We start from the raw sequence: 13,156 nt of genomic DNA on the forward strand, positions 1-13,156 counted from the left end.
AAGTGCTATTTAATCAGCAATTTCTTAGAAAATACATCCACAGATTTCATACAACGGAAAAAAAAAACCAACTCTTCAACAGATCAAATGAAACAATAGTTAAATTCCATTGTTCTCACAGTTTTCTTCACAGGTGAATGAGATCTCTTAATCTCATGCCCCCAAATCCCATACTACATAAACATTTTGATTGTAAAATTAGTATTTTGCTGGGTGCCATTTCAGTCTGCATCACTTAGTCAATCATTTAACATGCAGACAATGCTGGAGCAATGTTAGATTTTTAGGAGGGAGTTTTATTTATTTATTTATTTGACATTCACTTCTAATTGTAATCTGCTCTGTGACCTAAGGTACACTGCAGAGACATTTATTTAATCTCCACTTCATTCATTTGTCAACAGCTCTGTTAGAGTTAATAAAATCAGTCTCATACAATCAACTGTTCCCTTTTAAACATGCTATAGAAGGAATAAAGACTTCAAGACATGGCTAGTGAGGGACCTAGGGGAAAAACCCATGTACATCTGCATTAAACAACTCCATTTGCCAGATTCTTATGCTCATAGCCACACTGAAAAGTCAGAGGCTGACCCAGTAGTTCCCTGGGACTAAGTTGGATTTACTATTGTAGAAGGATGCTACTCTTGTGTGGCTGTAGCATAAGGCTCTGTCCCAGAGTTTAAGAGTCTGACATCTGTTTCTCAGGCCACCCCACAGGAGGTTTTTATGCTGCTGGGTAGGTTTGTATTACTGTTGCAGTCTTGGGACCTCGTGGTGCAGTCTGTGAATGTACACACATCACAGGAACATAGAATTTGATCGGGGTGCAGTGTGGGGGGTGGGTTGGAGTAGAGGGGCATTCCCTTTCATAAGTTTCCACTGGTAACCAGTTCCTGCAGATCTACTGACAAGGCTTTTATTGAAAGTGTATGTACAAGCTGCTTGGACAATGTGTTTGTGACCACCCACAGATCTAAGGGAGGGAGAGATGATTAAATAGAAACAAAAGTGCAAGTGGCTTGGAGTAATTTTTTTTTTTCTCCTTTAGATTTTCTGAGGTATGAAAAGAATTTTGAAGGCATTCTAATATAAGTTTAGCCTATATAGGCTTGAAGTTGCTGTATGTGCCACCAATTCTGACTGGTGACAGACATTCATAGTGCTTTGTCTAGAAGTCAGATGAGAATTTACATGCATTCTTTTTATCTTCAGCAAAAAGCCATCTTTAGATTTAGATGGTGACCATCTCTGACTTTTAATCAGATTTAAAGGAAGCAAGCAAGTATTAGACTGGAAAGAAGATAAAGGCTCATGTTTCCCCATGGGACCACGTCCACATCTCTTACAAACACATTACTTTTAGACCTTATTGGAAAGAACAAAATAAGAATGAAAGCCATTCAGGATCTACTTTGCTGCAGCAGCATCTACCTTTTTCACAATGTGGTCTGACTCAGTATGTCAATAGGACTGAATTTTGCTAGGGCAAGATGTCAGAGCAAGTCTGCTTGTCACTGCTCAGCACCACATACACTTTTTGTTCCCATTCCAGCCAAGGGGTCTTTGCTTGCTCTGGCCCAATGTTTTGTTCTGTTGGGAATGCCTCCACAGAGGGCTTTCTTCAGCAGCAGCAGGGAGAGACAGGAGGTTCAAAAGTCCCTGTCCTCCTGGATGCAGCTTGCAGGAGCAAACACAGTGAGTGGTGCTGTGCCTGCTGCAGCAGTGCTCCTTCTGGGCTAGCATCTCCCCAGCAGAGGCAGAGATGATGGGATTTGGGAAAGACGAAAGACCATGGCTGTGTGCCTTGGCAACAAGACAGCAGGGACAGTTTGTTTCTCCCAAGTCCTCCATGCCATTAGAATGCTTCATCCTTATAGTGACAGGCAATCTTTGGGAGAAAAAAAAAAAAAAAGAGAGAGAGAGAAATTGAAAAAATTTGATCATCTTTCCTAGGTTATCCTGTCAATCTATAAAACAGAGAGGTGAGTAGGCAGTTGCCTTGCCTATTAAAATTTTGTTCTTACTGTCTGCACTGAGCCCGAGTGTTTGAACTGGTCATGTTCACACTGAAACTTCCAACTGGCACTAGATTAAAAAAAAAAAAATTACCTCAATTTAACAAATTATTCATCTCTCTTTGAAGAGCTGTAGTCCATGATTTTTGACAAGATCTTGTGGTTTACCAGCACAAGGGACCTTCTGTAAGAGGATGTGAGTTAACCACATTGCTGGTTTTGGAAAAATCTCAATTAGCACGTGTTGAGTGGAGACAATCCTCAGGTGTGAAATTCCTTTCCCTGATAACTGCCTGTCTGCAGGGAGAAACCGTGCCCTCGCAGTGTCTCTGGGCTGCTGTGAAGGAGCACGGTGGCTGCAGGGGCCCTCGTGTCCCTGCACAACCACGCAGTGGGCAGGGCCGCGGAGCCAATGGCGGAGAGCAGGGGTCTGGCCAAGGCCCTGGGGTGCAGGCCTGTCACCAGCCCACCCATGGGGGACAGCGAGCAACAGGCTGCAGAGGGGCTGGCAGCTCCAGCAAGAATGAGACAGGCAAAGACATGAAGGAGGAGGAGGCCAGAAGAAGGAACCCAATGCTCAACTCGTGCTACTGCAAGAGTTGTGTTTGCTTTTTTGTGCATTTCCCTGAACTGTGCTCTTTATGTAGCTCCCATCCCAGGTAACAGAAATCCTAAAGATAATGCCTTCTACCATGCAGTCCCTAATTAACCCCAGCACTGGTCTAACTCATATGCTGACCTTATTAAGGCTTTTTTTTCACATCAAAAAATATTCTGGTATCAGGTAGAAGTTACGATACAACTTGGGAAAAAGCTAAGTACTTCCAGAAAGTCTTTTTAACCCCTGACTTGAATTCATGGTTCCTAGCTGGATTGCTACTTGGTTGGTTTGTGAACATTTAGCAAAGTGATTTTGCATCAGCTGAACAGCACTGTCTCTCCATTTCTTTTTACTGGCAGCAACAAATTGTTTCCTTTGCACGTTTTACCAGCAGAGGTTTCAGGTCAGCAATAGACGGACAGGTTAGACTGTAGATGTTTTAATAAGAAAGGATGTTAACTTATGGGGATCTGTCCATAATTTTTAGTAGAATCAGCCCAGCTCACTTATCTTCATTTAACTTTGAAATAGATTTGTCAGTGGGTACCATGTTAGCTCTCTGATGCAAGCTTTTAAATTGAAGTGCAGCATAGCCAGAGTAAGTCAGTTGCCTTGGAGAAGTATTACAAGATTAAAAGTTTTATCCAACAGTCTTTTCCTTTCTAGATTACTGTTATTATTATTATACTGTTCCTGTGCAAGTCAGTTATACTTCTGATTATCACAAGAGATTGGTATAATTTCAATATCTGAAAATAGCAATAAATAATTATAAATTGGTCAAAATTTTTATCATTTTTCCCATGTAATGCTAAATAAGAATGTCGACCAAGCTAAGCTGCTCAGCAATGATTAACAGTTGTCTTCAGACTGTCAACTTGAAAACACCTGATTTTAGTACGCCTACTTATTCTGTTCCAAGTGATAACCTACTTACTCAATTCATAACACTGCAGGGATTGACTTTTTGCCTCAGTCCAATGGTGGTGTCAGTGAAACCCTCCCAGCCGCTACCCTTCCTTTCCCTAGCTGCATCTAAATCTGCTGTGACTATGAACATACCAATGTCACAAAACCTACACCATTCTCTGAGCTGCTTACTTCCAACACCTTCTTTCTTCCTTTACTTGGTAACACGTTCAGAATGGCTCAGGAGGCCATCCAGTTCATTTATTTAATTTTATTTTTTTCTTTTTCCAAATCCTTGAAGTCTAGGAACCGCCATTCAGTGCTGGATTTAAGGGATTCATTACCAATTAAAGATGTTGCTTCTCACAAATGGAGTCTCACCCCACAATCAGATCTTCTTTTCCTGAAATAACATCTTGCTACTTTTTGTGCCTTTTAAGGGTTTTAGACGAGACCATCTAGCAATCTGCTGTTAGATCAGCTCACTCATCTAGCACCCAAGTCCATTATGGAGAAGGAAGAAGGCCCCCAAAGTCCTCTCAGCATATTGTTGGTGTCCCAGTATGTGATATTTGTTAATGTTTTTATATATATTTAACAATATGCCTAATTTCATTCTGGTTTAGTAGGGATTTGGGGCTTTTTATTTTTGTACATATACATGGAGAACAGAAATTATAGCATACGGACCAGAATATCCTAATGAAATCACTGCTAACATGCTAATATATAACAAAATATGTATGATAAATGCATAATAAGATCATGGGAAAATTAATTGATATTGCCTACTCACATTTGTACCTCTTCTTCCTAAAGCTATTATTTATATGTTTAAAAATATGCAAAATGAATCAAAAGAGAAGCAATAAAACCTTCCCTCAAAACAGCTGGATCCCACTCCAATTGCTGTCCTTTTTTTCTAGAGGTTTAAACAGTATCTCTTTGCTAGCCTGAGCCCAATTTAACAGCTTCCCTAAGATGTATGCATTAAGTTACAAGCCATAATAGGCTACAGCTGGGGAAGAGTGCACTTGTAACTTATGAACTTTGTTTAAACGATATAGTTTTACTGATTATGTGCCACGGCTTGATTTAAGACATGTAAGGCAACTTTACTAGCCTCTCACTGAAGAATCTTCTTTAATAGATTTCATATTACATATTTCTTTCATTCAAAAAGCTTGTATTTTTCCTCTGCATTCACGTATTAAATTAAATCCACAAAGGCAGTTAAAAGGACTTTTAGAAACAGCTGTTTTAAGTTTTAAAATGACAAAGTAGGTGGTTATCTTGTGTGTGTTCTTTATACTCCACTCTCTCGGCAGTGAGACGTTGTCAAGTATATGACTCCATTCCACTTCAGTGGCAGAGTCACTTGGCTCCCACTCCCATTAGCCCTTGCAGTCTTGGCCAAAATTCCCCCCTCCCAGTTGGCCAGCCTCCTGTTTACGGCATTGTTTGTTTGCCTTGGTTGAGGTGAATGGCTAGCCAGTATTTTTAGCAGTAATTCACAGAAACCTGGAGCTATTTTTTTTTTTTTCTGGCATCAGTGTAGTGCAAACTTACTAACATAATCCAAGTTGGAGAGTTCTGTTTCCCACTTAGAATGATATTTAATTTGACCCACAGAATTCCTTGAGCAGAGGGAAGACAGTTGCTACTGAAAGTTGAGAAATTGTCTGGAAAACAATGCTGTGTTATAATATGCGTTATCATTTAATCCTCTTCCAAACACGGTTCACATCAAACTGTATTTCTGAACTCTGTAAAGAGCTCAGGGTTCATTTAGGGTAAATGCAACAGAATAACCCACATATTTGTTGTTCCACAGAACTTAAAGCCTGTCCCACATTTAAAAATTTGGAAAAAAAAAAAAGTAAAAAATAAGAAGTCCTTGGAGTCTAGGAAAACTTCAAGCAGTCTACCAGGATTTGCACTCTAGGACAGCTTCACCTGGTACAATGCTCAGCCCCTGGGCAAGAGGCTTTTCCGGCTGAGTAAAAAGCAGAGTAGAGAAGAAAAAATCACCTTCTCACCTCTTAACTAGGCATTACAGCCAGCATCAAATAGACTATTGTGGGACCCTTAATATTCACAGATGGGAGAGTACTAAAGGAGGTTATATGGAATTTTTGCTCTTGAACTTGGTGATGCACGTACTACTATGAAACTCTAATTGAGAAAGATCTGGGGTATAAAGTGGATAAAATATTGTCTGAATGGGGTCTTGGCATTGCCTACAATAAAATCAATACTGTTAACTAATTCAGCAACTGACAGTGTACAAAATAAATTGTTTGAAAGTATGGATGATTTAATCCTGAAGAAAATTGTTTGTCAGTGCATACAAATACTGTAAGCATTATCTTAAAAACTCAACCACTTCATAGGCATCTTTCAAAATACAAAAGTCAATTACAAGAATGAGAGAATGGCCTTTCAAAATGAGATGTAAATTACAGTATTCTGCTGCATTAAACCTCTCAGATAAAAGCAAATCTTGCTGTTTCATTTTTGTATTTCTGAAAATTCTCATTGTTTTCCATACTGCATTTTTAGACTTAAAGCCAGTTGGATGCAAAATACTGATATACAGCATAGAGATTGAACAACATTCTGCCTGGAATGTTTAGAAATGAAGGCAAACAATGCATGTTATTACAGGAAAAATGAATATTGAGAGATCTTAATATAACATTAGTAATCATGGTACTATCTTAGAATAGTAACTTAGTATATTTGATTGTGCATCTGAACATATGTATACATTTTTCACATCTTCCTAAACAACTACAAATCTATGTGACATATAACGAAAAAAAAACACAAATTAGTGGTTGTCAGGCTTAAATAAAATCAGATTTTTTTTAGTAGAAAACTACATACTCACACACGCACAGAATTTTTACTAGTTTAGCTGAAATTGTTTTAATTATATATTTGAAATTGATATGCTGTTTTAATTTCATGATGATAAACATACTGATTCAAGCTAAACAGTTGAATAAAATAAAATTAATTAAATCAAAACATAAAGAACTCTTGGAAAAAAAAAAGTTTGAGACTTTGATGTCGTGTCTGCATTTTGTAGTTTAACCTAATGCATCTTCATGTTCATCATTGTTTTGAGGTGCTAGCTTTGGCTAGGGTTGAAAAAATCACAGCAAAAACTGCAGTGATAATTTGATGCTGCTACTACATATATATCAGCAAGTATTTCCTGCTACCATTCTCACAGCTAAGCCAGGTTTTATGTTTATCCAATTCAGTACAAACCCAGGCACCTTTAATTACTTAATTACAGAGATATCCAACTGCAATGTTGGATAGACACATAGTTTTCTTTTGACAGAAATTCTAACCAGAATAAAAATGATGCTGCTCAGCTACTGTTTCGGTGTTAGTCGTATTAATTTAATCTGTAGCAGCTACTCACTGCTTAGTAGTCCTCTGGTAAAATATTGCTTTATCTGTGAAATTTGAGACAGCTCAAAGCATGTTTGAGGATTTCAGCAAAAGGAGGGAAATGTATTTTTGCTGGTGTACTGCAGTGAAAGGAGATAGCTCTCTATAGCACTAAAAAAGTCTTTTGAGTAGTAGTTTTCAGAGTGGAAACTTTCAGCCAAGTGAGAGATGCAGGCTGTCCAAATGCTGAATTACCATCGAAAGGACTCATGAACAAAAATGGAAATTAAAACAGAAATTTTACACTGTGAACTCTTAATTTCTGTAAAACTAACAACAAAAGAGAAGCAAGGGTCAGACACACAGCAATTTAGAAGGTCACGTCTTGCTACCATTGGTACTAAACAGTTTAAATACCTGTTTCTTTTATAGACCACTATACCAGTATAATTTCCTCTCGGTAAGCAAAAGCATGCATGATATTTATGGGTAGTTCCCCCCTCCATCAATGAGGGGCATAGGATGTTAAAATCTAGGGACTTGGACTGGACAAAAATTGATCAATAATGCTTGGGATTTCCCTGTGCAGCTTTGCCAATTGCAGTGTACATCTTCTTAAAAGACTCAGCAGTTTATTATCTACAGAATAATCAATCTCATCATGATGTGGGAGAAATCAAGCTTTATTAAAATTTATTTGTTAATCATTTTACCAAAAGTTGTAGCATACAGGTTGAATGATGAGACCAGAAAGAGTACTGTGGGTTACCTAGACCACCAAATTTGTTATTCCTGTGGACTTTGCATTATTGTTTTTAAAGTCTGCACTCTTGGACAACAGTTGTTTCAAAAACCAAAGCACTTTATGGAAACATCCTAAACCAGGGGTATTCTTAAAGCTGATACATTCTGTTGCTATCTACTTCAATACCAGTAAAGGACTGAATGTCACCAATACTGTTCCCTTACTGAAGTAACAGCGTCTACTGAATTGTCATGTTTAAACTTGGAAATTTTACATTCATTAATTTTATGTTCAAATATCAGTTTTCACTCAATGGGTTTAAAATTAGGTTGTTACCCAATATGTGTGTGCATGCTCTGTGGAGCAGAAGGTCTCATAAAAAAAACACTCAGATGTTTACATCAGTGAGGTACTCAGCCAGAGACCAGTTTCTGAAGGTGGATTACCATTTAGAGTCTGTACTGGTAGCAGTTTCCCTGACTAGTAGACCAGTTTTTCTCCCACATTCATCATCGTTTAGAAAAGCAGAAGTCAGTTTTTGTGGTTAAGAGTTCCTCTGTGGTTAAGAGTTCCTCTATATTTCAGTTTTTCTCACAGCTGCACCGTGACAGTGGTTATCCCAACGTGTTTCCTGTTACAAATACTTTTATTCAGGTAGCTTTCTTCTTTATGGCGAAACAATATTCCAATGCCATGAGAGTTCTGCAGTTTTAACCGCTCAAAATGCCAGAACTGGTAGGGGCCAACACTGCTGCTGCATCTGTGACACCATCCAGTGGCAGACAGCAGTGTGCTCCAACCACCCTGCCTCGCCTCCCCAGAGCTCAGACCACGCTGCCTGCACTTCCTCATGGCTTGAGCACAGCAAGAAGGGAACTGGTGATGACCACACTCTGTTCGTCTGCCCTTGTCATGGCTAAACGCCAAGAAAAGCTGTTGTGCCAAGAAAAGCTGTTGTGCGGCTGCCAGAAGTAAGGAAACAGGCGATGACAATATTGGAGCTCACATTGCTCACCCTGCAGCAAACAGAGCAATGCCCTGTCCATAGATTGCACGTGAGCTACCACCAGGGTGACACTGTCTCAAAATTATTCACTTTTCCATTATTCCACAACTAACAAGCTCAGATGAGATGAAGAAAGGAGAAAATTATACGAGGAAAATTATCTCTGCCAGTGATTCCTGTATGAACTAATACTTGATAGCATCATGATACTGAACCAGTATCAGTACTCTGAAGTAGTAACATACTGTTGCCTAGGGCTTCCATACTCCACTGGAAGGTCCAAAGTAAGAAATATAGTTCTTACCTTCTGAATTTAAATTTTCAAGTGAGAAATGATGAACATCATACACAGCTGTTTGGTGTTTTTGTTTTGTTTTGTTTTTTCTTTTTTTTTGCATAGTGTTGTGGTTTAACCTATCAGACAGCTAAGCACCATGCACCCATTTGCTCACCCTCCTCCCTCCCTCTGTGGGATGGGGGAGAGAATCAGAAAAAAAAAAAAAAAAGCCTGTAGGTTGAGATAAAGACAGTTTATTTGGACAGAAAAAAAAAAAAAAAGGAAAATAATAATGATGATGACAACAGCACTAATACCACTAATGTATACAAAACAAGTGATGCACAATGCAATTGCTCACCACCTGCTGATCAATGCCCAGCCTATCCCCAAGCAGCCTGTCCCCCCACCCCGTCCAGCATCCCCATATTAATTGCTCAGCATGACACCACATGGCATGGGACCATCCCTTTGGCCAGTTTGGGTCGGCTGTCCTGGTCCTGTCCCCTCCCAGCTCCTGCTGCACCCCCAGCCTGCTCACGGGCAGGACAGTGTGAGAAGCTGAAAAGTCCTTGGCTTAGGGTAAGCACTGCTCTGCAACAATTAAAACATCAGTGTGGTATCAACATTATTCTCATCCTAAATCCCAAACACAGCACCATACCAGCTACTAGGAGGAAAAATAACTCTATCCTAGCCAAAACCAGGACAATAGACTGGTTTCTATGGCAAGATCTAAAGAAAGACTGGTAGCTTTGACAAAGGTAAAATGAAAATATGTATAGTGCTCTTCCTTCTGTAGTCATTTCCTAGAAAAGTAACTTATCTCTAAGCTACAAATGGCTTTGTAAAAGGAGTCTAGATAAACTACACCTAAATTCTTTTTGAGTCCAAACCAAAAAGTGTTGAGAAAACTCCACCACAGAGTGTAAAACTTTGAAGCCCTGGCTCAATAAGTCATGTCAACTGGATTTCTGGTTTTCACATTGCTATTTTCACATTAGCCTGCAACTATTATCATCACAATATACAACACCTTTTCCCAGCTACTTCATAAAGTTTTGCATTAAAAGTCAGCTACTTTCCTTGCATGACCATGTGGGGTTTTTTTTGAGAATGGATAAAGAGAAATTTGAGTATAACATTTTCTCTTGTTTGAAAGTGAGCAGCTCAATGGCTGCTGTGATATTAAAGTTCCAACATATTGACTTAATAGTACAATGTTGCTGACCTGCAATTTATGTTCTACAGTAGCCTGTAATCCCAGAAAGTCCAAAACTGCAACAAAATCATATTTTCACACCAGCAGAGACAATCACAGACATTTTATTATCGATAATGGTGTATAAATGCATCAAGCTCATATGTCTGCATTTCTTGTGTAACACAGAAAACACTAAGATCAAGGACTTGTAGTGCATCCTACATTCAGCATTTTTATGTCTTTGACAGTGAATGTCGTAGCAATATTGCAGGAATTCTGGGAAAGCAAACAGAAGCAGAAGGCCGTATTCCCAAGTGAAGGCATCATTGTGTATGAATCACTGAGCTCCCTGGGCCCACCATTTGTGAGCTATGTTACCTTGCCGGGAGGAAGTTGCTTTGGTAACTTTCAGGTAAGTGTCAGCTTCCAATCTTTGCCGGGGGAATTTTATCTATTTATTTATATATTTATTTATGAAAATTGTTTTGCTATAAAAGATACAGGGCAACTACTTCTGTAACAATGAATTCCACACTTGACTTCTCCAATCTCTTTCTGTCCCAGCCCTCACCGATTTGAGAGACAAGGTACCAGAAGGAAAACAACACACAGTTCTAGGAATAAATTGAGTATGGAATGATTTTACCAGTCTTGTCTCTGGTTTCCAGTCATATCTACAGCAAAGGGAAACATTATGAGTAACTCAAGCATTTCTGTCAGTTGAATCTAAGACCAAAGTGTGTGTAGTTTCTTTCCTTCAGAAAATAATAAAATCTTTTATGGTAGAGAAATAGCTTTTTTTTTTTTTTGTGTGTGTGTTTTTTAATTAAATGGGAAGATATTTCTCACCATAATGTAATATGCAGCATCCGATCCATGCTAAAGCTGTGCTAAAATATACAGAACAGGGAGAAAAACTAACCAGATACAGATCAAATTTCACTTTCAGTGAAATAACAATTGAAGCTAAATTTGACGCCTTCAGTCTCCAGGAGGAGGAAGGTTGTCTTGTAAAGCACTCCACCCTCTATCTTCCTTTCAGTAGATAACAATAGCTTAAACTTTCACTCCATCAGTATTGACACTATGAAACACCTACTTACTATGCAGGAATTAGGCCTGCACAGAAGGTCTCAGAATAGCAGTTGAAGAATAATCTTCAACTACCAAATATTTGACACAGAATTAGAATTCTTCCCAGAACATCAGTTACAATTTTAGTAAACTACTTCAAAGCTCCCCTTTTTCACTAGGAAAATAATAGCCTCTTCATGGACTCTTCTGAACATTCCAGGCCTATTTTTCCTAATGATTCAGCCCTCACTATGAAACTGTTGGAAGCACAGTTCACAGAGTTGCTCCTAGAACTTCCTGAATACCAAACATTTCAGGAATATGTGATGACGCCAAAGCAAGATAATTGCCGTTATAGTCTTTAAACTGTGATGTAAGAAAGGAAAACAGCATTTTTTTTACAATTTTTCTCTTTGCTAAAATCTTATGCTGCCTTGTGTGTCATTGACTTTATACATATTTTGCCAATATTTTATCAAGACCAGCTCCCTCCTTTTTTCTTTTTCTTTCTTTTTTCTTAAAAAAAAAAAAACAAACACATATTCACTGTGCATTACAAAATGCTGAATCAGGTATTTCTCTTATATAGCTGCACTGTTACATTCAGCCAGGAATACAGTTCAGAAGCATCTGACTGACACAGAAGCCGAGGCAAGCCGGCTTGACAGTGCAGTTTCCATGCTAAGCTATTGCAGACAGACATTAAGAGACTGGTCCTATTAATGCTTTCAGGAAAAAAAAAATATATATATATATTAGGAACATACAGAGGGGTCTCATTGAAAATGTCTCAACAAAGACATGTACTGAATAGGTTTAGAACAATTTAGTAATAAATTGCCAATATCTTAATTTAGAGATATAAAGGATTTCAGTGTCCAGATCACTTAAAAAATATTGTAGTTATATTTACGACATCACTAAATAATGGTAAGCAACACAACACAGGACAAAATACAAATGTCCCTGCTTAAGTCTTTTTTTAAATAATCCTTATAATAATAATGTTCTGAATCCTTATCCCGAATGCTTATCTTGCCTAAAGACAAGCAGATATGTATTACATTATATACTTCGTGGTACTTCACAGTCAAAATTGTTCATATGCTTAGATATTTTAAAGATTTACTCTCCCGTTTTTGTTCTGGGTACTTAATATCAGGAATCATATACCATGACTAACTCTGAAAACTGCAATAATTTTCACTTATGACAAAGGGACCAACTTAAGGCCCATCTAATCGGCCTCTGGCTCCCCTCTTGCTGAACTCAGGCATCAAACTGCTCATGGTTTTAGCATATGTTTTTGTTTTTAATACCAAAGGGAAATATGTCGAATATTTTGACTTTATAAATGCAGTGAAAAGGGTTTGAAAGTCAAGCCTAGCTTTCATCTTTGCAAGTGAGATCATCTACAGCAATGAATTCTTTTGAACAATGGGTTTGTAGCTCACCAAGGATAGAAGCACTAAACATTCCCTGAACTGATGATTCAAATATCAAATTATTGTTTTCTTATGTACTTGCTGGCATTTCTCTGCTACTATTAATCAAAATAAGCTTTATAATGAAAGATTATATCTTTTATTAGACTAGGAAATATAGCTGAGAGCAAAAAATAAAAATTACAAGATTCTGAGTGCATTAGCACTTCTTGAATCTGGAGGACTTGAATACACACAGGTGTATGCAACTAAAATCTCATCCTTTTTTTTTCCACTTTAGTGGAAGTTTAATTGATTAAATAGAAGGTCATTACCTAGTGAATATTCCCTCAATTACATCCATAGATTTTGCTCACAACAATATTAATACTATCAAAAGTACTACAAGTTTAAAGTAGTACTACAAGTTTAAAGTAGTACTACAAACACTACTTTCACTAAAAGTAAAAAGTACACAAGCTTCAAAATG

General features: G+C 38.1%; 1 protein-coding gene across 2 annotated transcripts in view; it reads left to right on the forward strand.

Annotated features, from left to right (window-relative positions):
• The window catches only part of LOC310889500 (protein limb expression 1), a 28,920-nt gene that overhangs the window by 978 nt on the left and 14,786 nt on the right, over positions 1 to 13,156 (forward strand). For both annotated transcript variants that reach the window (XM_083817043.1, XM_083817042.1), the window contains exon 2: positions 10,417 to 10,580. In XM_083817043.1, coding sequence (XP_083673169.1) covers positions 10,417 to 10,580 — 164 coding nt within the window. The remainder of the gene's footprint in view (positions 1 to 10,416; positions 10,581 to 13,156) is intronic.

Source organism: Anser anser, assembly GCF_964211835.1.
Source record: "Anser anser genome assembly, chromosome: Z".
Lineage (NCBI taxonomy): Eukaryota > Metazoa > Chordata > Aves > Anseriformes > Anatidae > Anser > Anser anser.